This window comes from Lampris incognitus, chromosome 11 (assembly GCF_029633865.1).
Source record: "Lampris incognitus isolate fLamInc1 chromosome 11, fLamInc1.hap2, whole genome shotgun sequence".
In the NCBI taxonomy this organism is placed as follows: Eukaryota; Metazoa; Chordata; class Actinopteri; order Lampriformes; family Lampridae; genus Lampris; species Lampris incognitus.
Genome location: NC_079221.1, coordinates 15,407,338 through 15,432,077, shown reverse-complemented (window position 1 = coordinate 15,432,077; position 24,740 = coordinate 15,407,338). Strand labels below are relative to the sequence as shown.

At 45.1% G+C, this 24,740-nt stretch overlaps 2 protein-coding genes across 2 annotated transcripts in view; one reads left to right on the top strand and one right to left on the bottom strand.

Moving 5' to 3' along the window:
* si:ch211-269e2.1 (cohesin subunit SA-2) overlaps positions 1 to 17,891 on the top strand; it is a 28,199-nt gene extending 10,308 nt beyond the window's left edge. Inside the window, exons 12-32 of the mRNA XM_056289603.1 lie at positions 468 to 566; positions 989 to 1,068; positions 1,157 to 1,264; positions 4,210 to 4,330; positions 4,531 to 4,648; positions 6,249 to 6,352; positions 6,529 to 6,621; positions 6,846 to 6,932; positions 7,066 to 7,266; positions 7,371 to 7,447; positions 7,541 to 7,625; positions 8,816 to 8,896; positions 9,067 to 9,159; positions 12,079 to 12,253; positions 16,055 to 16,191; positions 16,294 to 16,395; positions 16,473 to 16,624; positions 16,730 to 16,858; positions 16,944 to 17,140; positions 17,263 to 17,338; positions 17,514 to 17,891. Of these exons, the coding sequence (XP_056145578.1) occupies positions 468 to 566; positions 989 to 1,068; positions 1,157 to 1,264; positions 4,210 to 4,330; positions 4,531 to 4,648; positions 6,249 to 6,352; positions 6,529 to 6,621; positions 6,846 to 6,932; positions 7,066 to 7,266; positions 7,371 to 7,447; positions 7,541 to 7,625; positions 8,816 to 8,896; positions 9,067 to 9,159; positions 12,079 to 12,253; positions 16,055 to 16,191; positions 16,294 to 16,395; positions 16,473 to 16,624; positions 16,730 to 16,858; positions 16,944 to 17,140; positions 17,263 to 17,338; positions 17,514 to 17,652 (2,454 nt within the window). The 3' untranslated portion in view covers positions 17,653 to 17,891. The remainder of the gene's footprint in view (positions 1 to 467; positions 567 to 988; positions 1,069 to 1,156; positions 1,265 to 4,209; positions 4,331 to 4,530; positions 4,649 to 6,248; positions 6,353 to 6,528; positions 6,622 to 6,845; positions 6,933 to 7,065; positions 7,267 to 7,370; positions 7,448 to 7,540; positions 7,626 to 8,815; positions 8,897 to 9,066; positions 9,160 to 12,078; positions 12,254 to 16,054; positions 16,192 to 16,293; positions 16,396 to 16,472; positions 16,625 to 16,729; positions 16,859 to 16,943; positions 17,141 to 17,262; positions 17,339 to 17,513) is intronic.
* A 1,974-nt stretch (positions 17,892 to 19,865) lies between these two features.
* The window catches only part of ppp2r3b (protein phosphatase 2, regulatory subunit B'', beta), a 35,516-nt gene continuing 30,641 nt past the window's right edge, over positions 19,866 to 24,740 (bottom strand). The window contains exons 13-14 of the mRNA XM_056289740.1: positions 24,636 to 24,739; positions 19,866 to 20,989 (exon numbers count right to left, since the gene is read on the bottom strand). Of these exons, the coding sequence (XP_056145715.1) occupies positions 20,857 to 20,989; positions 24,636 to 24,739 (237 nt within the window). The 3' untranslated portion in view covers positions 19,866 to 20,856. The remainder of the gene's footprint in view (positions 20,990 to 24,635; position 24,740) is intronic.

The window sequence follows — 24,740 nt, the reverse complement described above, 5'->3', positions numbered from 1 at the left end:
TGTTAGTTTGGAAATGTGTTGTTGTTTTTGGATATATGTGTTTTTTTTCTCCGTGTGTTGTACTGCTGTGGCTGGGGAAAATGATGCATCGTTTCATTTCATGTGCGCAAGTGCATGAGAGGATTGTGTGTGTTTTTGTTTGTTTTGTTTTTTTTTTTGTATGTAGGCAGCTATGCCCAATATAAAGGCTTTCAAATTTTTCATGTATTTTGAAAAATTCCCGGTACGATGAAGAGAAATACCCACTTTTCCAACAACAACAGATATCCGGATGATCAAAGAGCATATTTCTCCTAAAGAATTTGGATGCTTATGTTTCATAAAAGGCCCGTTAGGTTTTTCAGACGGTCTAAACACCTCTTCTTCTAGACGGTTTATGTCGCTGACCTGGCACTCATGTAAACAGCTCAGTGCAGTTCTTAGGTTGGATTAATGTTTGTGGACTGTTACTGTCTGTTGTCTCTCAGGTGCCGGATGTGCGTGTGAAATGTGTGTTGGGTCTACAGGGCCTGTATGGAGATCCTCTGCTGCTCCTGAAACTAGATCTGTTCACCTGTCACTTCAAGGTAACACCAAATCCTCTGCAAATGGAAGTGAGTGTGTGTGCGTGTACGTGCTTGATGATTGGGGCAGCACGGTGGTCCAGTGGTTAGCACTGTTCCTCATAGCAAGAAGGTCCTGGTTTCGAACCCCAGGTCCTTTCTGTGTGGAGTTTGCATGTTTTTCCCGTGTCTGTGTGGGTTTTCTCCAGGTGCTCTGGTTTCCTCCCACCATTTAAAAGACATGCATGTTAGGGTTAATAATCCTGCCTGTGCCCCTGAGCAAGGCAATGGAAAGAAGAACTGGGTGCTGCAGCTGCCTACTGCTCCTATACAATAGGATGGGTTCAATGCAGAAGACAAATTTCATTGTAACCTGTACAATGACAAAATAAAGTGGCTTTCTTTCTTCCTCTTACCTGTTAACAATGTGCATGGTTGTGTTGCAGGAGCGGATGATCTCCATGACTCTGGATAAGGATAATGAGGTTGCAGTGCAGAGCTTGAAACTCCTGGTCCTCATCTCTAAGTGCGTCACCAGTATGTTTGTCTTCTTCAGCCTCATTTGGTTTTCATCTTTTGTTTTTCTCAGTGTCACATGCCTGTTCCTCCTGCAGGTCATGCAATGACATGCTGAAACCAGAGGACTACGAGCAGATGGTCCAGTTCGTGTACTCGTCACAGCGTCCTCTGGCCACGCTTGCTGGGGAGCTGCTTTACTCCAGGTACCACAGGTTCATCTCCACAGTACAACAGGATCCATTTTGTTGACGGAAACTATGACGGAAATTATTCAGCCAGGATGAAAACGAGACAACAGCTAAATAAAACGTCATACCAAGATTTGGAAAAAATGGCACACAGGGCAGGCATGATATGCAGGTGTTGTGAACATGTGGGCTAAGCCTGGGCCCAGGGGCATGCTCCAGCGGGGACATTTTTTGCCCATTTACGGCGGCTATATGAACAATTTTTCAAGCCATTTGAGATAACAAATGCCTAAAAATCGGTACATCATTTAGGAAAACATGATAGTTGCCCAGGGAAAAAAATCATCCTGTAGAACGTGCATCCTATTTTGTATCTAATGGTTCTCCAACTGTCTTCATCATTCTGAAACCAGAACACAACAAATGGGGGGGGGTGAGGCTAATTTTCACTCCTGCCACCCCAAAAGAGGCAAAAATTGTCTGATGTTACTATTTTTAAGTTACAGGTAGGGTATAGGTAGGGTAGGAATTTGGTATAAACAGCATTACTAATCTTGAAACCTATTTTTGTTATACTGTGATGGAGTAGATGCTGAATATGGAGCTGACAGGGAAGAGGAAAAGAAGGCCACAGAGAAGGTTTATGGATGTGGTGAGAGAGGACATGCAGGTGGCTGGTCTGACAGGTGAAGATGCAGAGGACAGGAAGAAATGGAAACGGTTGATCCACTGTGGCGACCCTTAACAGGAACAGCTGAAAGTAGTAGTAGTAGTAGTAGTAGTAGTAGTAGAGTTCACAGAACGTTTAGTTGTGTGTGAATGTGAGGTGACAAATCTGCTACATTTGAATCCATGCCATAATAACCTGGGCTGCTCTAATTGTAAATCAAGCATCCCCAACAAACCAAGTAAATGTGGTCTTCAATACCCTGAATTGACTATTGGGCCAACCGAAGAACAGGGAGAGCTACTGATGTCTTCTATTACTAGTTACGTTTATCCACATATCGTATCAGAACACTCAAGCCCATCTCCCAAACCAGCTGAATAAGCTATTTCTTCATGTAACCATTATCAAATAACAATATCCAAAACTCACATTTTGTGCCAAGAACATCTTAAATTCACATCAGACATCACATCAGTGTCAAGTTTTGTGTCAAAAATCGGAGGCATTATTAAGTCAAACCTGAACACACGGGCATGACACATTTTTAGATTCAGTGTGACTTAACACTTTCCAAGAATACAATTATGTCCAAGTTCCACTGCAAATAAACATTCATAAATCGGTTTAGAAATCGGAGAGAAAACAAGAAGTTCCTTATAACTCCAGAACTTGGCTGGGAATCCTCACATTTGGTAGTTTTCTTCAGTGTCAGAATAATCCAGTGATAGTTGTCAGTACATCCAATGCTACATAGCAGACAGGAATTTATCATAGCTGACTCGGCATACTTAATTGTCCAAAATGTAAACAAATATAGGCTAAAAAAAGAAGAAAAAAAAACGGGGTTCATGTTGTGAGCTTTGGGTTAATCTATGGCAAATGTTTCCCATTTCTTGGAAATGTGTAGTTTTAAAAACTTTCAAGTTGAATCAGTTCATCTGGATACAACGTTTATTGACAGATGTGTTTCATCCCTCATCTAAGTGACCCAGGGGTGGGCAGTCTTATCCATGAAGGGCCAGTGTGGGTGCAGGTCTTTGTTCCAACCAAGCAGTTACACACCTGATCCCACTGATCAGCCAGTAGAGTCCTTGCTGAGGAACTTGATTAGGAGACACAGGCGTGTTGGAACAAAAACCTGCACCCACACTGGCCCTTCCTGGATAAGATTGCCCACCCCTGACTGCAGGTATCCCCACCCTTGTATACAATACAGTGGCACAACGACTGAAACCAACGATCGGTTTCATATGCAAATATGGGTGTGACCATTAACTGGAGTTAAAATGGCCATGTGTACTATTCACAGAGGATTTGGGAATGTTTGCCATCACGGCACTCATTCCCACAGCAAACATTCCCAAATTCTCTGTGAATAGTACACATGGCCATTGTAACTCCAGTTAATGGACATGACCATATCTGCATATGAAACCGATCGTTGGTTTCGGTCGTTATGCCACTGTATTGTTTATAAGGGTGGGGATACCTGCAGTCTGCTGAGACTGAAGAGGTCCCTCAGATGTGTGATGAAACGTTTCTCTCAATAAACGTATCCCGATGAACTGATTCGACTTTGATTTTCTTACCAGGATTATTGAGCATGCATCGAGACATTAATCCAAAAGAGTTGTATGTCGTGGTTGTCGCCTACGTCATACCTGACATAAGTACAACGCAACTCATCTGACTGTCGAGAGGGGTGGGAGGTCTGTGTGTCTAACTGTATTTGGAGCAGATCTGGAGTATGACAACGTTGGGACAGACTAATAGATGGCAATATTTCCCCAGTAATGGGTCTTTTTCTAATGATTTGCCGGTCCTGTCAGGTTTCCTCAGGAGGAGAGCCCCGAATCTGGCGTTGGACAGCGGCCCCGATTCCAGGTTTCCTCCTGAGGAAACCTGAGATTTGGGGCTTTTGAGAAAACATTTGGGGCTGAAGCCCAAGAAGCCCCCTCTTGCTCTGTTGCTGGCGTGATGGGAGTTCCTTTTAATCAATGTAGTCCATCACATCATCGATTCCTTGACAGAAATTAATATGAAACAGAGGGAAAAAAGACAAGAATGAAACCAAAATTCACTTTTTATAAACAAAAATTAAAATGTCATTACATTTCTTAATAGGTTTGGTTTATAAAAGTTTTAAGAAATATATTGTGTCATTTTCCTCATGGAGGAAAGGGTCATTGCTGAACATTTTTTGCTGTATGTTCCACTGACACCGTGCAGGACGGAGGCAGGAGCGCTGACCATTTAGTCATTATTACCCTGCGTGTTTTTGGTCTCATAGGCTTCTCAGTGTCACAGTCCCGGAGTCCGGGTCTCAGGACGGACTGAATGAGGAAGACTCGCATGTTCAGCAGACGACAGCCAGACTGAAGGCACTGTTGGGTTTCTACCATAAGTCTGAGGTGAGCCACTGCTGAATGTGAACCATTGCACTCTTTCTCACAGTGTGCGAGGTGCTGGTTTCAGCAACGCCTACCTGATTAGACCCATCCGTGATCAGATCTGCTTTTGTCTATTAGACTGCTCTGACAGGAGTGTTTCTCCTCTCTTTTAGCCATGAGAATGACAGAAAGTTTATCTGTCTGTTTCTGTGTGTCTGTAGCTCCACACGCATGTGGTTTACCTGGTGGATAGTCTTTGGGACTGTGCTGGAGACCTGCTGAAGGACTGGCCCACCATCACCTCAATACTGCTGCAGAGCCCTTCACGGCTAAATTCAGGTGTGTGTGTGTGTGTGTGTGTGTGTGTGTGTGTGTGTGTGTGTGTGAAAGGTTTAACACTAGAATGACCAAGGTGTCATTATGACGGTTTTGGATTTTCAAAGTTTAATAACTTTGTGAGAGAAAAAGAAGATGCAGACCTGCCGCTCCCCGAATGCTTCTAAAATTGCGTATATTTGCATTAAAATGAGCTTTGGAACAATTGCATACAAAAAAAGTTATGTTAGTTCTACCCAATTTCCCCTCGGGGATGAATAAAGTATTCTGATACCTAAAACGACCATGAGCCGTCAAAGAGATGGCTCGTAATTTGCGTGTCATTGTGCGCGTCATGTCAACATTTATGACGTGCATTGGTCGCATAATTTCCTTCGCGAAGTTCATTGCTGTGTCCTAGAGTAACGGTCTAAACTTTATTTCTGATTATTTCCAGCATGTCTGGGTAGAGACGCTGTTTCAGACTCACCATGGCTACCACCGACGCGTTGCAGTATTTACAGGCGTTGGACAGCAGCCATTTTAAATTGTTTGAAAAATAGTATTGAAGTTGTTAAAATTTTAATTTTGGTGTCAGTCGTTTCTTAACAGGCAAACTAACATATGCAATGCATTAATATCTCAATTGGATACTTATCTTGACAGAATATAGAGTTTAAAAACCATGGTGGTCATTTTGACGGCCCATGGTCGTTCTAGTAGTTTTTAAGTTCCGGTGGTTGTTTGGGACTCTTCAAATGGTTATTTTCAGTTCTTTTTTTACATTTCACGTTTTGTAGGCCTTGTTACGCTTGTTAGATTAGCAATATGTGTTTTCTGTTTTGTTTTTCAGGTAATATTTTCACTTTTTCAATTTTGCTATTCAAGTTTGTCCATGTCTCTCTGAAGTTTAAATTGTTTAAAAAATAGTAGTTGTTAAAATGTTGATTTTGGTGTCAGTCGTTTCCTAACAGACATACTAATATTATATGCAATGTATTAATATCTCAATTGGGTATTTATCTTGACAGAATATAGAGTTTAAAAACCAGCTGTCATTTTGACCGCCCATGGTCGTTTTAGGTAGGAGTGAAACCCCGGTGGTTCTAGAGTTACTCTGGACACAAAATGTTAGTGAAGCACTCTGTGTTTAGGGAACTGAGCACCTGAAGTCCGTATGACAGATGTTGAGGCTCCATAACACAAGTTTCCTCTCAGTGCTGTCGCTGGGATTGCAGGACAATATTTTCACATCACAGAAGAGGGGAAAAGAGGAAGGCCAAAGAGGAGGTTTATGGATGTGGTGAGAGAGGACATGCAGGTGACAGAGGAAGGTGCAGAGGACAGGAAGAAATGGAAATGGAGGATCCACTGTGGCGACCCCTAACGGGAGCTAGTAGACTCTGTAGAAACAGCTTGTTATTTCTTTGTCTTCTCTTATGGCCACCATTAATTTCTGAAAAGGCTTGTTTTGTTTGGAAATAGTGTAGTTGTCAACATGATGACAATATTTCTGTGCCGGAAGGACATTCAGTTCTGCAACTTGTAACCATGTTTGAATTGAATTCTGTGGGAAATATTCAGCTGATGTGGCCTTAATTAGGTTTGCTGTGTGTGTTTGTAGGTCTGACTCAGGTGGAGGAGGCGGTGGTGGTGGAGATCCTGGTCGCATCTCTTCGCCAGGCTGCCGAAGGTCCGACGCTGGTCGGGAGGGCCGGAGGCAGGAAGGTCAGAGATACTCTAGACAAGCATCAGATTCTTGGTCATCCATCAGTAATCAGTCATTAGTATAAGATGATCACCTTGGATTTAATGGATCACTCCAGAGGCCCTTTGGTCTGTTGGCTCGGGTAGCTCAGTTTGACCCGATGACATTAACGTTAGCTGGTGTGTGAATGTTCCAGGTCATGACCGCCAGAGAGAAGAAGACTCAGGTGGATGACTGTACTAAACTCACTGAGCATTTCTTCACTGCCCTCCCCAAGCTGCTGTCCAAGGTATTCACACTGTCTTAATGAAATATAAGAAAACATCCATGTCTCTGTACATCACAGGAGGCTTCGCTCAAGATGGGACTCCACCTCATACCAGCAAGAGAAGGACTGATGGTGGATGGTCTCGTAATGATGATTGTGATGTGAAGTCATGATGTGTTGCTTTAGCCCTCTGTAACATCTATGTTGTGATGATGACAATGGTGATGATGATGATGGCTGGGCAGTTTTCCAGGAGCTCAGACATTGTAACCTCTCTGATGAAGATTCCTCAGTTCTTCCTCCCCGAGTGTCCTGCTGTTGAAAATACACAGGTCCGTTACTGACCCTTTCTCTTGTAAGGATACCATGTTTTGTGTTTAGATTGAAGTCATAAGTTTGTTGAATTGATTGATGGATCGCTGTGTCAGTTGCAAGCGATGTTGAACTCGTTGCTTTGGTCCTCAGCTGGTATCTGACCTGATGGCTGAAATGGGAACTGTTTTGGACCACCACTCAGGCCCTGCAGTTCTGGAAGCTGCAGCTCGGACCTATGCCACTATGTGTGGGGAGGAGACGGCGCGGCACCAGATGGCCTGCACGGCCAGAGACTCTGTGGTCCAGTGTTGGATGGACAGACTGGCGGCACTGTTAGAGGACTCGCTAAAGGTCCAGCAAATGTCCACACGCTGCATGACCATGGCTCCATTTTATAGGCTTACCGGGCATCATTGCATGCAAAATAAACCAAGTCTGACCTGCTTGTGTTGCAGGGGGACCGCTTCTCTGCGGACAAGGAGAAAACGGAGAAAATCTTAGCCACGCTTAGGAAGCTCAGGGTTTTTTACAAGTAAGATTTGAATTCTGTTCACGGTCCAAGTGGGACTCAACTTTCTCCTAACAGTGTTTTTCTACTTACTGTGTATCTGTGCCTCTACAACAGTGGTCATGACCTCTCCAAGTGGAATCTGTGTGAGCTGCTGGGTCCTCTGGTCTCGCTGGACAGCATCGGAGAAATCCCAACTCCGGTAACATCAGAGCCCAAACCGACTCCGTCTCCGCCACATACACAGACTCAGCCCACCAAACCATGTCCCTGTTGGAGAATAGTTATTACATAAAGTTTAGCATATTATTTCACTTGATTTTTTAAAAAAAATCCAGTAAATGAAAATTTTATCATTTTATTTTGTCAACACATCATTTGATTATTATTGACAGGAAGTAAAATCATCCTCAATTTGTGAAATGGATGAAACCAAACTCTTGAGTTGAAATCTACAGATTAGCCTTGTGTTATTGGATCCAGTCAGTACCTTTCTGCAACCTCTGCTGATATTCCCTAAGAATGCACCGATGTCGGTCCGCCATGGTGTAGCGGTCCAAGTGTCGGCTTTGAGTCGATGCAGTTGCCCACTGGGGACCGGGGTTTGCGCCTCGGTCTCGTCAGATCCGACTATGGCTGGACTCGACAAAGCAGCAATAATTGGCAATGCTGTCTTCGGGAGGGGGGCGGAGTTGGCTTGTGTTTGTCACATGAATGCGTCTCTGTGTGTGTCGGAAAAAGCAGTGGTTTGGCCTGGATTCGCCTTGTCACGGAAGTGGCGAGGCGTCTCCTTCCAGACTGCCGGCCGGAGAGATGCAGTTGGCGAACACATGCGGTATGAGGGTGGGTGTTTGAACTAAAATAGGGATCGATTGGCCACTAAATTGGAAGAAATCGGAAATAAATTGATAAAAAAAAGAATGCACCGATATCATTCTTTCATTGCTGATTGCGAGTACGAATCTTTAAACGTCATCTGGTACTGACCCCAAGATTTACACCATTAGTTTGGGGGTCAATGAGCAAAACAATTGAAATCGAATCAGTTTTTTTTTCCCCCACCATTAAAGACATGTAGGCTGCCATGTGCCAAAGATGCAGTAAATCAAGAGATTTTGCTTTGCTGTTTGCTCGTCAGTGATTACTGTTGGTATCAGATTTTAGTCTTGGGTAAAATCTTCAATATCGATGTTTTCGTCTGGCATCGTCACTTCTTTAATTATGGTAATAACTCATATTATGCTGTTTACCAGTCACATTCCATTTACCAATCATGGTGATATTGTTATTATATATTAAGTAGTTCTAATATTAATGATTCTAATATTTATTAGTCATTATGTTTCAGGATAACCCCCTTAACCTCAGCCTGTCCCTCCTTTGTGTGTGAAGGTGTTGTTGGAGGCCCTGCAGTGTTTGTGCTATTGTCTCCTGTGGAACCTCAACACCAGCGGGGAAACTTTAACCTCCAGGGTAACGAACCTCCAATTTAACCTTTAATTGACCCTTTAGGCACTAAGCTCTCGTATTTGATTGGTTTTGTGTTCTTGCTATTCGATGTCGTTTTCTTGTGTTATTTTCTGTTGACTTGTATTATTTGATGTGTATTGTTACTGTGTTGTCTTCTTTGGTGTATGTTTCAGGAGAAGGCTCTGGCTCAGAGAGCTCAGCTGAGTTTGTTCTGTGAGAGAAGTCATCGATGTCTCTCCCACGCCGACCACCGTGTGAGGGAACAGGTCGGACAGCGAACACACACAAACACACCTGTTTACCTGCAGGCTCATCATCACGTCAGTCATGTTCCTGTTTCACGCACACCAGCGCAGACACGGCCATGGTTATGAAAGAGTCTGTAAACCATACACTTGCTCTGTAAAGCTACGGTCATGTTAATAGTCTTTGGGAATGAGGTGGTTTCCAGAAATGCACCAAGAAACTAGGCTGCTTTCAGCAGCTGGCTAATGGTCATCATCACAACAAACAAATTTGGATTCCTGGGCGGGGCGGGGGGGGGGGGTGACTGCAGAGCGCAAACACACTGTTAAATGGTAGAACTAGATGTAATTGGTTGTTGTGTTAACTCACGGCAGGTTTGTGTACTGAGAGAGTAAGAGTCACTTCCAGCTCTCCACAGTGCCAGGCCGCCGCCACACCCCGGCCTTAGAAACGTCTTCTTCACATGCGATGTTTGTGCAGTACAAACATGAAAATGGATAACATGGTTATAACGGGTACAGAATGGGGGGGGGGGGTACAAATACAGGTGGAGAAAATGCTGAGAAGTTGTAAAGGGCAGGCTGTAATGTTGGTAATAACTGATGTACATTCAGACTGAATATTAAAAAAGAATCCATCGGGTGTCCAGGTAGCGTAGCGGTCTATTCGGCTGCCTTACCAACATGGGGATCACCAGTTCAAATCCCCGCGTTACCTCCGGCTTGGTCGGGCGTCCCTACAGACACAATTGGCCATGTCTGTGGGGGTAAAGCTGGATGTGAGTATGTGTCCTGGTCACTAGCACCTCCTCTAGTCAGTCGGGCCACCTGTTCAGGGGGGAGAGGAACTGGGGGGAATAGTGTGATCCTCCCACGTGCTACGGTCCCCCTGGCGAAACTCCTCACTGTCAGGTGAAACAAAGCAGCTGGTGACTCCACGAGGTACGTGGTAGTCTGCAGCCCTCCCCGGATCAGCAGAGGGAGGGGGGGGGGGACAGTGACCGGGATGGCTCGGAAGAGTGGGGTAATTGACTGAATAGAGAATCCATGAATATTTGAGAAATTGTCCCATTTCATGGTGTTGGAGCTATATATGCCTTTGCTACTGGGAAAACATTAAAATTATGAGGACAAACCCCATTTTTATGCTGTAGTGTTGGCAGGAAAGAATATGAACTCTGATTAGTCCTTGCCCCCACCTAAATGATAAGAGGAAGTGACTTTTAGTTGTACAGGATTGAGTCCTGACATGTGGGGCGGCAACATGGTTTTCACCGTCACATTTTTCTTCTCACTATTTTGTTTTGCTACTTTGAATTTCCACATTACATGTACTGAGCTTACACACACTTAGTTTTGAGACATGTTTCATTCACCAAATGTATGAATTATGCTGGACGGCTGTGTAGTGGACCATGGAAACAAAGCTAACGGCAACACAACAGGAGTTGTGTTGCTGTAAAGTCCCTTGAGAAAAATTTGTGATTTTGGGCTATACAAATAAAATTGACTTCCTACACACGACTGTTCCCACACATGACTGGGCAATGACTAAATTTTGAACCTTAGATGACCATCACACATGGTATGAAGGTTCTTTAAATTAAATATTGATCTCTATTGTGGATTTTTTTTATATACATTGCTTGGTGATATAGTGGCAAATGTTTGTGGGGTATGATCCCAAGGACAGGCCCTATGCACAACTCCGGTGCATCTGTCAGTATCCAGGTAGGACTTTTAATAGACCAATGAATAGGCCACACACAGACTCTCACGAAGACTGATTAAGTTAAGCTTGTAACCCATGTTGGAATAAATCTGTTTCGGGACATTAAAGCGTTCCACTTAATTATGCTTCCGGTGTGGGAAGATGGCGGTGCAAATTCACATTTATAGCGGTCTCACCCAGTACCGGTGTGGGAAGATGGCGGGGCAAATTCACGTTTGAAGTGGCCTCACCCAGTACCGGTGTGGGAAGATGGCGGGGCAAATTCACGTTTGAAGTGGCCTCACCCAGTACCGGTGTGGGAAGATGGCGGTGCAAATTCACATTTGAAGTGGCCTCACCCAGTACCGGTGTGGGAAGATGGCGGGGCAAATTCACATTTGAAGTGGCCTCACCCAGTACCGGTGTGGGAAGATGGCGGTGCAAATTCACATTTGAAGTGGCCTCACCCAGTACCGGTGTGGGAAGATGGCGGGGCAAATTCACGTTTGAAGTGGCCTCACCCAGTACCGGTGTGGGAAGATGGCGGTGCAAATTCACATTTGCGGCGGCCTCACCCAGTACCGTCCATGTGGTGTCTTTGTCCATGTTTGCGTCTAAGTTTGTCTTCGTTTGATGGCTGAGGGAGCTTGGTCTGCTGCGTCCTGTGGGCCCAGGGACCACAGCCCTGCCTGGAGCTGTGCCCGAAGAGGAAACACCTAGGGCGGTCTGACAGGATGTGGAAACAGGGCAGACTAAGCTAACTGCTAGCCCATGCAGACCAGCAGTTCTGACAGTCATCCTGGCTGGCGTTCATTCTCCTGGACAGTGATTTTTTTTTTTTTAGTTTAGATATAGCTATGTGGTAGTTTGGATATATGTGTTCTTGTAGTTTTTGGATGTGTGTTTTTGTCTTTGTGTTGCACTGCTGTTGGCTGGGGGAAATGATGTTTCGTTTCATTTCATGTGCGTGAAAGTGAAATGAAATGACAATGTGTTTCTGATTCTGAAGTGTGTGAGTCCTCTTTCTCTGATCCATGTTTGATTTCTTTAACTTTGGAACTGACAGTTTGATGTGTGTGTCTTTTTTGAACCCCTGAACTGATTCTTCCAGTAAGTGTGTGTGTGTGTGTGTGTAAGCATTTTGATTGGATTATCATCAAGATGCTGTGCCTTTTGTCTTTGGTGACTCCGCCTCCTTTTCATCAAACCCCAACGTTCTCTGTGTTTAGGCTTTCCTGGGGGTGTGTGACGTCCTGACGGCTCATTCCTACCAGCTCCATGTGTGGGACCCCTGCTCGCATGGTCCGCTGCGCTACACGCCAAACCCCAAACTACAGAGGGTGCTGCTGAGCTTCGTACTGGAGTGTGTCTTCATTGGTCCAGATAGTGACAGTCAGAGTAGAGGTGAGGCATCAACCCTGCGCCGTGTTTTATCACTTGCTTCACTTTTGTGGAGGGCATACGCTGGGTTTAGTTGTCACTCGGGTAACAGAGACTCTCTTATAGCTGCATTATTAAACTAGCAACATTTATCAAAGAAGGTTGAATCAGTTCATCTGGATATGTTAATTGACAGAGAACGTTTCATCACTCACCTAACTGACCTCTTCAGTCTCAACTGACCGCAGGTACCCCCACCCTTATAAACAATACAGGGACATAACGACCGAAACCACTAACCAGTTCCATATGCAGATATGGGCGTGACCATTAACTAGAGTTTCGATGGCCATGTGTACCGTTCACAGAGGATTAGGGAAGCCTAAGTGTAAACCAGTAGTGATCCCCTATGTAGCGAGAGTGTCGGAAAAGCTGAGACACATATTTTTAAAACACCATGTCTCAGTTGCTTTCAAAACCCCAAAACACGCTGCGCCAGAAGTTGGTCCACCCCAAGGATCGAGTCCCCAAGGCACAAACGGCAATATAGTTGACGCTGTTAAGAGCCAGGAGGATCGCCTTGACTTGACTTGTACATCGGGGAAACTAAACTAGACGCTGGCCAGGAGGACGACACAACACAAGAGCCAACACGTCAGGCCTGGACTCCAGTCTACACCCATCTACAGGCCAGTGGCCACTCTTTCAAGGATGAGGATGTGCACATCCTTGATAGGGAGGAACGCTGGTTTGAACAGGGAGTCAGAGAGGCCATCTATAGATAGAGTTGGCATTTATGGGAACACCCACAAAACGCCACGTGTTTCCCCCCCCACACCATTTATGCCGCGGGGGAAAACAAATCATTCGAGTTAAGGCGGGCAGACCTTTTCAGGTGGTTGATCTTTGCTATTACTATTACCGTTATTATTACTATTGATATCTGCTCGCTACCATGCCGAAAAGTTGTTGCGTGGTGTTCTGCACATCAAATAAATTTAAAAATCCTGAACAAAATTTTTATGTACTGCACTATGGAGCCTGTAATGCGACCCACTCGCTCCTGATGCAGCTGCACACAAGATGCCTGGCTGATGGTTGCTCTCCCCGCCTTGTCCACTTCCTCTTCGGTCACTTCGTGCAGGCTGAAACGCCATGGCTTCTTGGGTGGTGTGGCGAAAGCTTTGAAACTGTCCAGAACTGCTGCATGTGATGATCTGTCAGCCAGCATGGTGAGAAATTGCAACTGCTGTGAAGTAGAGGCTTTTGGGATTGGGGCTTTTCTTTTCCTTTTTCCTCCTGCTGATGTTTGCTCAGAGTAAAAAGTTTTTTTTTTTACACAAACCTAATTCCATGCACAGGCTTTGCTTGTGCACGAGACTTTATTAAACCCCATCCTAACACAAGCCTCTAATTTAAAAAGAAACAGTGGTTATGGAAATACAAAGTGTGAAATATATCAAGCTTAAGATCCATAGGCCCCCCAGATACACCACTTACCCTGCCATGCAGTCGCAATGACCTGTCAGAACTGTCCCGCCCCCCTGCACCGCAACCCAGGTCCGATGAGGCTTTTCGATAACCCTCCAGGATGACTTCACACTGCAGTGAAATAAATACATGTCGCACGCTGACATTTTGTGATGTAATACCACCCCCACAAATCCACTGGTTAAAAAAGTGTGAGCCTCCAGGGACCTGCTGTAATTCTTCCGGTTGCAGTGCGAGTAGATCCCTGTGTGATATAGCACATCGCCAAACCATAGGCTGATAGCGTTGAGTAACGTCACTGCTACAGTCCAAACTGCGCGTGGAAGTCACTCATTTTTGTCTTAACATACTAAGACATACTAGTCTTTTATATTGTAGCGTTAATGAATGTAGAATACCAATATAGACCGTAGGATACTGATATTACAGTCAGTTTGCGTAATCATATCTAATGTTATAGCAAAGTGTCTCTTACCTGGAGACTCAACCAGATAACAAAAAATATCAGGAAACGACACCTCTGGCCATTCAGTTGGGTTGTTTGTCCAGTCGTGTACTGTATGGACGATCCGACCCAATACCACTCAGTTTTTCTATACATCGTGCTCTGTCGAGCGGCAGCAGTGACTCTACATAAGCCATGATGGGTTTAAATACCGTACTTTTCCAGTCCGGGGGGGGGGTTGTTTTCCCCCACGCCAACGCCCCCAACTATGACTAGCCACTGACTGTATCTAGTATGTGGAAAGGGAAGGACCATCCCTGAACTGGGGGGGTACATCTGTCACCATCTTACAATGCTGTGATTGCAACTACCCCCCCCCAATCCTCTGTGAATAGTACACATGATCATTATAACTCTAATTAATGGCCACACCCATATTTGCATATGAAACTGGTCGTTGGTTTCGGTCGCTATGCCACTGTATTGTTTTAAGGGCGGGGATACCTGCAGTCAGTTGAGACTGAAGAGGTCACTGAGATGGGTGATGAAATGCATCTGTCAGTAAACATCAGTATCCGGATGAACTGATTCAACTTCCTTCGATTTACTTACCTGGATTATTGAGCATGCATCAAGAAAAACAAACATTTACATTTTATTTTGGTATTGGAACAAAATCAACATCTGACACACAATCACCCCGCATCCTTTCATATTATAAACTCCTCTACATGACTCAAAGCAATTACATTTATAGCTTCAGTGTCAAAAATGGCTTCCAAAATAAACTGAAGTAGTTTAGTGTTTGGGGAAACGGTAAAATCAAGCTGCACTGTTGTCCAGCAGATGGCAGTCTCACTCCGTCACAGCGCTGCACTGTTTCTTATTTCACACAACGTGGAAAGCGTTTGACTCCTCTATAGAAATTGATGGTAAACGCATGCAGAGTTTAAATGCAGGGCCACACTTGTGGGGCTCACATGTACAGTTCCCCAGTGACCGTGAGGGAGATCTGATCTCAATCAGACCTCAGAATTTACTCTTCGTTACAAAGGAAACCCCGTCTTAAGAAACGCAACAAGTAATTTATATGAAAAGTTATTATGGTTTGTCATGAAGATTGATGCCTGTGTCTTTCTCCTCTTAAAATAGGATGAAGGAATAATAGATCCATAAATAAAAGGAAGACATATGGAATATTTTTACAGCACTTAAAGTAAACTTATGAATTCAGTTCCTATGTAGGACATTTTATTAGAAGAGGCTCTACTCTGTGAGACATATGGGATAGGCCAGAGGAGTCGATAAAGGTCCTGATGGGGAACCTCTTAAATGTTCACCCAAATGCAATATGGGTTTATGGTTTTTGAACATGTAATAAAAAGATGTTTTATTGGATTTGCTTGGTAATGGTTATGTTCCATAGACGTAGTGTTTTCTATTAGCCGCAGAATCGGAGATCACTCTGAGGGCAAAGACGTTGACTTAAGTCATGAAATAAGGGGCAATCTCTTTCCGTGAGAAAATCCCATTAAGTGTGGCTCACCTCCGAGACTGTTTTATTAGGCCTGGGAAAGATTGAAGCCACATGGTGTCACAACCATAACTCTCCTCTCGTATTATCTTTGATTTCCACCTGCTAAAGCCATTGTCCTGAAACTAAAGCATGCCGCTTATGCTTTGTTCTCCTCCGACACCCTCTCCATGTTACATTGCTCTTTTTCCTTTATTGGCCCCCTGTGTACCCTCTTTTTTCCCCCTCACACTCATATCCTTTTTTCTTTATTTACACTACAACACACACACACACACACACACACACACACACACACACACACACACACACACACACACACACACACACACACACACTCCTTCTGGCTTCTCAGTCAGTGAAGATTCAGAAGTGGAGAAGTTGGAGCACCTTCACAAGCGGAGGAATCTGCTGGCAGCCTTCTGTAAACTCATCATGCATGGTGTGTTGGAGATGAGCGTGGCTGCCGAGGTCTTCATGTACTACACCAAGGTAATGAGGCTAATCCTCAGCTCCACGATGGCGGGATGAACTATCAAACAACTCTGTCGAAAGAAGTGATTATAACATCACTCTCTCTTTCTCTTTCTCTAGTTTTATAACGACTTTGGTGACATCATCAAAGAGACCTTGTACAGGACCAGACAGATGGACAAGATAGAAAGTGCTCACACGCTGGTGCAATGTCTGCAGCAGGTAGTGTCCAACCACACTGCACCAATCAAACCGCAGCACGGCGGCATCGCGGGCTGACAACACGTTCTTTTCTCCAGCTGTTTGTGCGTCTGAAGCAGGAGCAGGAGAGCGGTGGGCGGGCTCACCCCGGCGTCCAGACCTTCACCAGCATCAAGGAGCTGGCCAGGCGCTTCTCACTCACCTTTGGGGACCCACTCAAGTTCCGCGAGTCCATTGTCATGATCCACAAGTGAGCAATTGTATATTTGACAGCCCCACTTAATTTCATTGGTTTTGTCGCTCACTTGAGTGTATGTGTGTGTGTGTGTGTGTGTGTGTGTGTGTACACACGCAGGAATGGTATAGACTTTGTTTTCCAAGGTTTCATCCAGACTCCAGATGCATCTTATCCAGCGTACTTGTCCTACCTGACTATCCTCAGCGAGTTCTCCAGCAAACTTCTCAAACCAGACAAGAAGACAGTGTACGTGTTGCACACCCTCCGTTTGCTTGTTTGTGTTTGTGTAAGAAAGATGCTGAAACGGTTGGTGTGTCTTCTGTTGATGCAGTTACTCGTTCCTGCAGAAGAATACTGTAGAGCACATCATCAACCTGAGAGAGGAATGCTGGCAGCCACTCATTTACTACAGAGCTTCCCTGTTGGCTGCAGCTGAAGGGGAGGATGTTGTGTCATACGTCAGCTCTGACAGGAGGCCCTACTTGCCCAACCGCTCCCCTTTCTACAAACAAAACTCCCTGCTGGATGGTACCGCAATACACACATCCTCATTTATATGTGAACCAATGCCCAGATCAATGGTAGTCTGCATGGAAATGTTCTTGTTGTCACCAGATACCTGTTCCTACATTGATGTATTATGTCTTCAGGAAACAAGTCTCCATGCCCGCTGAGCCCCGTTGAAACAAAAGTTATAAAGAGCCAGAAACGCAGCTGTAGTTCCAGGTGAGTCAGAAAGGGGCTTTTTTTCCCTCCCCGTAGAGGTATGGTAGCTTTCATATTTACTTTATGGACCCGTCCCAAACATAATCTGTTCTACGCTTGACTTCACTTGGTATTTCCTGATAAACCAAGAAAGCTATGTGACTTGATGTGCGCTGGTTTGGTTGTCTGTCCTCAGCTCTCTGGAGAAGATGGCCGAATCAGATCCATTTTCCTTCACATTAGAACCTCCTGCCCAGAGGCTGAGGTATGAGGAACTCATTCACTGTTCCAGCAAGGACGTGGATGTGGATTCTCTGGTAGTGGTCGATGTGTGACCTGAAGTCCGCCAAGGTTCAGAGGCATCGGCCATCTTGGTGGGACTGGATCTCCTCAAACATGGATAGACTTCTTGGAGGTCGTTGTCAGAAATGCATTCCCTCCTCAGCATCCAAAAACTGGAGTCCGCTTCTTTTTTTGCTCCCCTCCCCTTCTCTCCAGTTGTTATCCGGCCAATTACCCCACTCTCCCGAGCTGTCCCGGTCGCTGTTCCACCGCCTCTGCTGATCCGGGGAGGGCTGCAGACTACCACATGCCTCCTCCGATACATGTGAAGTCGTCAGCCACTTCTATTCACCTGACAGTGAGGAGTTTCACCAGGGGGACATAGTGCATGGGAGAATCACGCTGTTCTCCCTCCCCCCTGAACAGGCGCCCCGATCGACCAGAGGAGACACTAGTGCAGCAACCAGGACACATACCCACATCGGCTTCCCACCCACAGACATGGTCAATTGTGTCTGTAGGGACGCCCAACCAAGCTGGAGGTAACACCGGAATTCGAACCGCCAATCCCCGTGTTGGTAGGCAACGGAATAGACCGCTATGGTTTGTAGAGTGAATGGTGTTGCACACTGTCAATTTCTCTTTAAGAGGAAGTGATCAATTAATTTGAACTTATCAGAGCAGTGTTGATGTCAGTAGGTATAGACAGAAATCATGCATTCAGACCATTAGGTTGGAAGTGTGTAATCGGAATCAAGCATTGAGTATGGTCATGTATATAATGGTATTTATAGTGGTGCTTAGAATTTTCTATATTTCTGCATAAATATGACCTAAAACATCATCAGATTTTCACACAAGTCCTAAAGGTGGATAGAGAACCAAATTAAATAAATGTGACAAGAATAGTATACTTGGTCATTTATCTATTGAGGAAAACGATCTAATATTACATATCTGAGTGGCAAGGTCATATTTATGCAGAAATATAGAAAATTCTAAAGGGTTCACAAACTTTCAAGCACCACTGTATATATTTGCGCTCAAAGTTTGGTTCTCACTGATCACAAACACCAGTGGTGAAAGATTTTGGGGGGCTTGGCACCGAATAAAAAAAAAAATTCAGTGTTTTTCAGGGCGTCCGGGTAGCGTGACGGTCTATTTCATTGCCTACCAACACGGGGATCGCTGGTTCGAATCCCTGTGTTACCTCCAGCTTGGTCAGGCGTTCCTAAAGACACAATTGGCCGTGTCTGCAGGTGGGAAGCTGGATGTAGGTATGTGTCCTGGTCACTGCGCTAGCGCCTCCTCTAGTCGGTTGGGGCACCTGTTCAGTGGGGAGAGGGAACTGGGGGGAATAACGTGATCCTCCCATGTGCTACATCTCCCCCTGGTGAAACTCCTCACTGTCAGGTGAAAAGAAGCGGCTGGCGACTCCACATGTATCGGAGGAGCAAGGTAGTCTGCAGCCCTCCCCGGATCGGCAGAGGAGGTGGAGCAGTGACCGTGACGGCTCGGAAGAGTGGGGTAATGGGGCAGCGTCCGAGTGATGTCACAGGAAGTCGGACATGCAGCACATATTAGACAGTACAGCATGGCTGTGTTTACAAAACCAACTCACGTATATGCTGCCATATATCCAATAATATTAAATTACACAAAAAGTGAAGAAAATTACAACAAACTGCTTACTTCTAATGTAGTCTAGTGCATCCGATGTCTGACTTCCGTTTGATGTGAAGCTTCCGCTTCCGCTCAGGAAGGGCGAAAAATCATGGACACTGCCCCATTGGCCGGGTACAACTGGGGGAAATAAATCCACCAAAAAATCAGTTTTTTATACTTATTTAAAAAAGTTACTTGTGCATTTTCCCAATGCCTGGAATGAAAAACAAACCTGAAATTCCATTTTCTTTGTTGCGGGGCCACATGCCAGATTCCAGTCAAAGCATCCAGGCCTCAACTTTATCTTGACTGTAACCATTTCTCCAGAAGGAAACGGGTTGGTTTTGTTTTGAGACGACACTATTTTATGAAAATAAATCGGTTTAGAAAAGTTTGTCTGGTCTGGCTTTACTCCTGTTTTCACTGCCGCTGTTCTTTCAGCCGTCCTTCCCTACGACTCGCTGGTATTCAGTCTGTTTGGTTCTATTCAGTAGTAGGGTTTGAACAGGCCTCAACACAAGATCCAACTGAAAACTGTATTAGACATTTTTATGCATATAGATTTTCATAAACAGTCCAATGAATTTCCATTATTCAAGGCAACAAGTTTGTTTATTGAAGAAACATTTAAAAACCAGTTTTACTATATCCAAAGTACATCTAAATGATTTCATCCGATAAAAAAACCCCCCCACATTAAGCCAAATCATTTACAACACGGCAATCGCAAAATACATATTTACACCCATTTATAAATATTGTATATCTAATAATTTACATAACTACATCTCGCATCAAAACAGTTGATTCTTCTGTATTAATGAACAAATTATTGTACAACATACACAATTTGTGCGACTGTCCTGTCTGTGGAGCCAGTAGTCCTGAGTGTGGCTTGTTTGGCATTTACAGTAATCTCCAGTTTTCTCATTTCAGCAAAGCTTGATGTTATTCTTAGAGTACCTTTGGTTATTACCTCTGGAATGTCAGATTAACCAAAATCCCCAAATGTTAAAGTAGTTCAAAAGCTGCAGCAATTATTCTGATGTGCGTTATCGAGCTCCATGCCTGTGTGAGACACGAATGTGGGTCAGTCCGGTGGGAACAAGTCACTTCAAACCAGTGTTCAGCGGAAAACAACCTCAGACATCTACGTTGCAAAATCTACCTTTTTCTGAGCAGTGATGCAGAAAAAACTAAACTTTCTTGTGAGGTGATGTGTCTGTTTTTATGAGCAAGGTGAAAACCAACAGCGTCTGGATATTCTTTCCCCACCACAGGTTGCTGACGTTCTATTTCCTTTTCGGCACTTTCAGCATCCTCTTGCTCTGGTTTACTTGTCATACGTGGCGACTTGTGTGCCAACATGTAGTGTGAAGACCATTTAAGCCCCCGTCCACCAAAGTGCTCTGAGAATGCGTGATGTGGCTTAAGATGCACTTACTGCTAAAGTGAAGTGAGTCCTATCAGATGAGTCGGTACCCTGAACCAGCACCGCTCAACCATGAACGCTGTCGCCTGTCCGTCTGCATCCTTGGGAGTGCCGTTTGGTTCTTGGCAGGTTTGTGACGACAGATTACCCAGGTTGTGGGTCATTCAAAGTCATCCTCATATTCATACTGGTCTAGGTCCAGGTTGCAGTGTGGACTGGGGATCTCAAAGAAGTGTCTTTTAGTTGTCAGGTCACTGGAGAAGTGTTGTCCTATTGGGCTCAAAGGGTTATACCTACAGACACACGGAGACGTACATGAGTATTTTATCAGAAAAAACCAAGTTTCTGTTCAGCGTCTGCTTATGGTAAAACGTAAATTAACTGTAAAGCAAAGAAATTGGTAGCTGATTTTGGCCAACACGATAAAAGGGTGACAATAATACATCACCAAATTAAAATGAGAGTGGTGCAAAGTGGAGTTTCATCACAGACTGTCAGACGTGTGATTTGACACAAGACACATAAGCATCATACGAAGGGACAGACAGAGCCACTGAAGAAGAGTAAGGCCAAAAACTCGACTGTCTAGTTCGTAAACAGACCCCCAACTCCAACACGCTCCCTCTCACCACGCCGTAGTGAGACGGAGAGTAGGAGCTGGTTAAAGGATGAGGCAAGCCTCGGGAGGAAAAGAGAGATTAGACCCTGCTAGTACCCCGAGTCTCTACTAACCAGGGAAGGTAAGTCTGTCTTTACAAGTTGGTGTTTTCAAAACCGCCACATACCTGTCAACAAGCCCAGATACCTGTCAACAAGCCCAGCTAGCACTGGATACCTCCTTACAGTTAATCCCTCCATATATCTTAATAACATCTCATCTTCAGCTGCTTTTCCGGGGTTGGGTCGCAGTGGCAGCAAGCTTAGTAGGGCACTCCAAACGTCCCTCCCCCCAGCAACGCCCTCAGAGTCCTCCTGGGGGATCCCAGGGTGTTCCCAGGCCAGATTGGACATGTAGGTCCTCCAGCGCGTTCTGGATCTACCCCGGGGTCTCCTCCCAGTAGTAATGCCCGGTAAACCTCCAAAGGAAGGCGCCCAGTAGGCATCCTAATCAGATGCCCAAACCATCTCAACTGGCTCCTTTCGATGCGAAGCTCCCTCCAGATGTCCAAGCTCCTCACCCTAAGGCTGAGCCGAGACACCCTACAGAGGAAACTCATTTCAGCCACTTATATCCACGATCTCACCCTTTCGGTCACTACCCAAAGCTCATGACCATAGGTGAGGATTGGAACGAAGATTAACTGGTAAATTGAGAGCTTTGCCTCCCGGCTCAGCTCCTTCTTCACCACAACAGTCCAGTACAACATCCACATTACTGCTGATGCTGCACCAATCTGCTTGTCAACCTCCTGCTGCATCCTACCCTCACTCGTGAACAAGACCCCAACATACTTGAACTCCTTCACTTGAGGCAACAACTCATCCTCAACCCGGAGGGAGCAATCCACCATTTTCCGGTAGAGAACCATGGCCTCAGACTTAGAGGTGCTGACTCTCATCCCAGCCATTTCACACTCAGCTGCAAACCACCCCAGTGTGTGCCGGAGGTTGCGTTCTGATGAAGCCAACAAAACCACATCATCTGCGAAGAGCAGGGATGCAATTCTAAGGTTCCCAAAATGGACACACTCCTCACCTTGGCTGCACCTTCAGATCCTGTCCCTGAATATCACAAACAGAATCGGAGACAAGGGACAACATTGGCGGAGTCCAACACCGACTGAAAACGTGTTTGACTTTGTGCCAAGAATGCGGACACAGCTCTCACTTTGGTTATACAAGGACCTATATATCTCCTTTAGCTCTATATTTACATTAAATGACCAGTAACAGTTTAAATTACAGCTCTGAAGATTTACTTGCAAAACAAATGTCTTTTTGGATATTTTCTATTGAAGACATCTGCAAATAAATGAATATTCATATCAAAAAGACGTTTGTAGTACTTGATTTGAATGGTAAGTGTCTGGTTGGACTTGCCCAGAAATAAAAGATAGGGTGGATAGTGTTTTATATCTTCATAGCAGCCAAGGTCCAGTGATACATACATGGACTGGAATAAACCACCAGCCTTTCTGTTTAATAAAAACTATCCTCTTGTGTGTTTCATAAATCAGTTGGGTCCCTGTAGCTCTCTAATACACTGCTCAAAAAAATAAAGGGAACACATAAGCAATGCAATGTAGCTCCAAGTCAATCACACTTTTGAGATATCAACCTGTCCAGTTAGGAAGCAACACTGATTTGTGAATCAATTTCACCTGTTGGTAAATTGTCTAATTTCCACCAGGTAGAAATTAGACAATTTGCAAGACAACCCCTATAAAAGGAATGGATTTGCAGGTGGTGGCCACAGACCATTTGCCTGTCCTCATCTTTTCTGGCCGATCTTTGGTTAGTTTTTAATTTTGCTAGTGCCCTCACCACTAGAGGTGGCATGAGGCGGTATCTGCAACCTACAGAAGTTGCTCAGGTAGTGCAGCTCATCCAGGATGGCACATCAATGCGTGCTGTGGCAAGAAGATTTGATGTGTCTCCCAGCACAGTGTCCAGAGCATGGAGGAGGTACCAGGAGACAGGCCAGTACACCAGGAGACGTGGAGGGGGCCGCAGGAGGACAACAACCCCGCAGCAGGACCGCTATCTGGTCCTTTGTGCAAGGAGGAACAGGAGGAGCACTGCCGGAGCCCTACAAAACGACCTTCAACAGGCCACTAATGTGCAGGTTTCTGCTCAAACAGTGAGAAACAGAATGCATGAGGATGGTATGAGGGCCCGACGTCCACAATTGGGGCCTGTGCTCACAGCCCAACACCGTGCAGCCCGATTGACCTTTGCCAGAGAACATCTTGGTTGGCAGATTCGCCATTGGCGCCCTGTGCTCTTCAGAGATGAGAGCAGGTTCACACTGAACACATGTGACAGACGTGAGAGAGTCTGGAGACGCTGTGGAGAACGTTCTGCTAGCTGCAACATCCTCCAGCATGACCGGTTTGGCGGTGGGTCAGTGATGATCTGGGGAGGCATATCCTTGGAGGGCCGCACAGACCTCTACGTGCTAGCCAGAGGTACCATGACTGCCATTAGGTACCGGGATGAGATCCTCAGACCCATTGTCAGACCATATGCTGGTGCAGTGGGCCCTGGGTTCCTGCTCATGCATGACAATGCTCGTCCTCATGTGGCCAGAGTGTGTCAGCAGTTCCTGTATGTCGAGGGCATTGATGCCATGGACTGGCCTGCACATTCCCCAGACCTGAATCCAATCGAGTACCTCTGGGACATCATGTCTCGTACCATCCGCCAACGACATGTCGCACCACAGACTGTCCAGGAGTTGACCGATGCCCTGATCCAGGTCTGGGAGGAGATCCCTCAGGGGACCATCCGTCGTCTCATCAGGAGCATGCCCAGACGTTGTAGGGAGTGCATACAGGCACGTGGAGGCCACACACACTACTGAGCCTCATTTTGAATCGTCTTGAAGAATTTCCACAGAAGTTGGATCAGCCTATGTTCTCATTTTCCACTTTGATTTTGAGTATGATTCTGAATCCAGACCTTAATGGGCTAATGATTTTGATTTCCATTGATCATTCTTAGGTTATTTTGCTCTAAACACATTCCTCTGTCTAATAAATAAAGATTTTCAGCTGAAATATTTCATTCATCGAGGTCTATATTGTGTTTTTAGGTGTTCCCTTTATTTTTTTGAGCAGTGTACATGCGAGCCAGTTAGGGCTGCACACACAACTGGACCTCCATTATACTTTCCACAATGAAGACAATCTTGAGAAATTTTGTTTACAATGATTTGTGTACATTAATCTGGATCATTTCAGCCATGAGGCAGTGTAGTCCTAGAATAGTCAGTCTTACACTTCATCGCAGTGATCATTGGTCTCTTCAGCCACTAGGATGTCATACTCCTCTGCAGCATACTTCTCCCAGTCAGACATCCCTTGGCCTTCCATCTCCAACTCC